Here is a 3446-nt window from a genome sequence, read left to right on the forward strand (position 1 = left end):
CATTATTAAACGAACACAAATAAGCTTGTTCACGAACATTATTAAACAAACACATACCAGCTTGTTCACGAACATTATTAAATGAACACAAACGAGCTTGTTCACGGTCTCTTAGCAGACGAGCATACAAATGTTCAAGCTCTGTTCGTTTATTAACCGAGCTATAATTTTTGTTTGTTAATGGTTCGTTTACCTTAACAAACGAATATAAACGAACGCTTATCGAACACGAACACGAGTAGTTTGCCGAAAGCTCTATTTGCTAACACCCCTAAATATGCTGCCCAATTGGTTTACACTACCTAGAGATCAAATTAGTTATATTGATGGACAGAGCAGAGTATACGAAAGGAAGACTGTGTATTCATGTATTCGTCAACTTACATCATGAGAGGAAGAAGGTGGTATATATACATGGATGTACGTATACAAGAAGCAGTTATGAGGTGGTTACAACAACTTTAGAAGAGAGTGTAAAGTCTATGCTACCCTTCACTTTATTTGGACTCTCTCATCTCTTATTACCCCCCCGTAAGCTGGATCATGGAAGTTCTTCATGCCCAGCTTAGAGATGAAGGTCTTGAACGGAGCTACAGAGAGAGGCTTGGTGAACCCGTCCGCGATTTGATTCAAGGAGGAGACCGAAAGAAGTTTGATCAACCCATGTGACACCTTTTCCCGAACCAAGTGACAATCAATTTCGATATGCTTGGTTCTTTCGTGAAAAACGTGATTCTCGGCTATGGCGATGGCGGACTTGTTGTCACAAAACATAGCAGCTGGCTTCTTTAAAGTGATTTGCAAGTCTGCAAGAAGGTATGTAATCTACTGCACTTCGCAAACGGTGGTCGCGAGAGCTCTGTACTCCGCTTCGGATGAAGAACGTGAAACGGTTGCCTGTTTCTTGGACTTCCAAGAAATGAGAGAAGTCCCTAGGAAGATACAATATCCGGTAATGGATTTTCTTGTATCCACACAAGAAGCCCAATCTGAGTCGGAGAAAACGTTTAGCTGGAGATCAACGCCCTTTGGATAAAACAGACCTTGTCCAAGAGAGCTCTTGATGTATCTGAGAACTCTGTGAGCTGCACTCAAATGACTGTCAGTAGGGGCATCAATGTACTGGCTTAGCTGCTGGACTGTGTAGGCTATGTCTGGTCTGGTGGCAGTCAAGTATAGTAAACGCCCAACAAGCCTTCTATACTTACTGACATCTGCTAGCGGAACACCATCATCATGTTGTAACTGGTGACCGGGTACCATTGGGGTGTTAACAGGCTTGCATTCAAGAAATCCTTCCTCAGTTAAGATATCCAGAGCATATTTTCTCTGAGAAAGATGCAATCCCGAGCTATTCATTACTGCCTCGATGCCTAGAAAGTAGCCAACCTTTCCCAGATCTTTTATACTGAAAGTCTCATCCAAGAAGGACTTGAGGTCTGTGATTTGTGATATATTTGGACTAGTGACTAATATATCATCCACATACACCAAAACAGCTATGAACTTGTCACCTTTTCCTTTTGTGAACAGAGAGGGATCTGACTTTGATTGATCAAAACCAATGCTGAGCAGAGCAGTACAAAGCTTCTCATTCCATTGACGACTAGCCTGCTTAAGGCCATAGAGAGAACGAAGTAACCGGCAGACTTGATTCGGCTTCTCAGTGTTAAAACCGGGAGGCAAAGTCATGTAAACTTCTTCTGTCAGATCACCGTGCAAAAAAGCATTATTTACGTCTAATTGATGCACATGCCAGGAACGAGAAGAAGCAACTGCTAAAAAGGTCCGGATTGTAGTAATTCTCGCAACTGGAGAGAAAGTTTCTATATAATCAATGCCCAACTGTTGAGTATAGCCTTTTGCGACCAGACGGGCTTTGTACCTTTCTATGGAACCATCCGATTTCATCTTGAGTTTGTACACCCATTTACACCCTATGGGTGTCTTTCCTGCAGGCAATTCGGTTAACTCCCATGTGTGATTGTCCTGCAAAGCTTGTATTTCTGTAAGCATTGCCTTCTTCCAATTCTCATTTGTTATGGCTTGGTTGTACGTCTTAGGTTCATCAACCATTGTGACAGCCAAGGAGAAGGACCTGTGTGTTGAGGATAAAGCATCAAACCTCATAACTTTCGATAAATGATGAGGAGAAGTACCTTTTTGTATCACTGCCTCACAGTAATAATCCTAGAGTCTATTCGGAGCTCGTCGGGGCCTTTCAGATCTCCTTGGCTGTTCAGGTATAATATCAATGTCATCATCTATTGACTGTCCATGTATCACTGCCTCATCATTCGCTTCTTGTGGGATGCATGCATCTTGTTGCTGTGTATTAGTTTGCGGAGTGTCATCATGCGAGCCTATGGGACTGCCCATATTTTCATGAAAGAGGCTAGTTCCAGAAACGTCTGCTTCACTATGTTCATGACGCACTGGACTGGGCAGAGAAGTCCCAGTATTAGCTTCATGAAGCTCAAAGTGCACCGGAGTAGAAATTGGAACCAAAGGAAGGCAAGGTTCAAGAGCCTGCACTGGGGGCATGTCTGTGAGATGTCCTTCTTCAGAGAAAGGAAAATGTGTTTCATAGAAGCTTACATCTCTTGATATAAGTATGACTTTATCATGTAAGTCATAGAGCATGTAACCTTTAATGTGAGCAGGAATGCCTATGAAGACACATTTCTTGCTACGTTGTGCCATTTTATGTCTCGAAGGTGACAAATTCGATGCATAGCATAAACATTCCAGAACTCTCAAGTTGCTCAGATCCGGGTCTTTCCCATACAGCTTGGTGTAAGGAGTGGACATGTCCAACACCGGTGAGGGCAGCCTATTTATAAGGTATGTAGCATGTAAGACGCATTGCCCCCAAAATTCAAGGGGTAGAGAGGCTTGATACTTGAGTGCCCTTGCAATGTTGAGTATATGTTGGTGCTTTCTCTCAACAACTGCGTTTTGCTGTGGAGTATAGACGCAGGACTTTTGATGGCTAATTCCCTTGTCTGCAAAGAAGTCTGTCATGTTAAATTCTGCCCCATTATCAGTACGAATAGTCTTGATTAACACCCCAAACTGTGTGGATGCCATGGCATGAAACCGTATCAAAAATTGCCTGACTTCAGACTTGTTTTTCATCAAGTGTAACCAAGTGAATCTAGAGTAGTCATCCACTAGAGTTAAGAAGTAACGCTCCCCTTTCAATGCAGCAACATGGAAAGGCCCCCAAATATCTGCATGAACCAAATCGAAACATGCATTTGAAGAAGTAGTACTAAGGGGAAAGGGGGATCGTTTATGTTTGGCAAAGTGACAAACATCACAAGGAAGATTCTTAGAAACATGGCCTTTTATTTCATTCAAAAAATTGAGTTTATTCATAGGATAGTGGCCCAATCTTTGGTGCCAAAGCTCAATGCTATTACATTGTGCAATAACATTTTTAT

The 3446-nt window shown here is 42.3% G+C and overlaps 1 protein-coding gene across 1 annotated transcript; it reads right to left on the bottom strand.

Moving 5' to 3' along the window:
- Positions 1-825: 825 nt before the first annotated feature.
- On the bottom strand, positions 826-2076 carry LOC109184712 (uncharacterized mitochondrial protein AtMg00810-like). The gene has a single exon (XM_019334749.1). It carries the CDS (start codon positions 2074-2076, stop codon positions 826-828), a length of 1251 nt encoding a protein of 416 aa, XP_019190294.1.
- Between the last annotated feature and the right edge of the window lie 1370 nt (positions 2077-3446).

This window comes from Ipomoea nil, unplaced genomic scaffold, assembly GCF_001879475.1.
Source record: "Ipomoea nil cultivar Tokyo-kokei standard unplaced genomic scaffold, Asagao_1.1 scaffold1286, whole genome shotgun sequence".
Lineage (NCBI taxonomy): Eukaryota > Viridiplantae > Streptophyta > Magnoliopsida > Solanales > Convolvulaceae > Ipomoea > Ipomoea nil.

Coding starts and splice junctions, on each gene's coding strand:
- LOC109184712 (XM_019334749.1), bottom strand. CDS start 2,076: ATGGTTGATGAACCTAAGACGTACAACCAAGCCATAACAAATGAGAAT.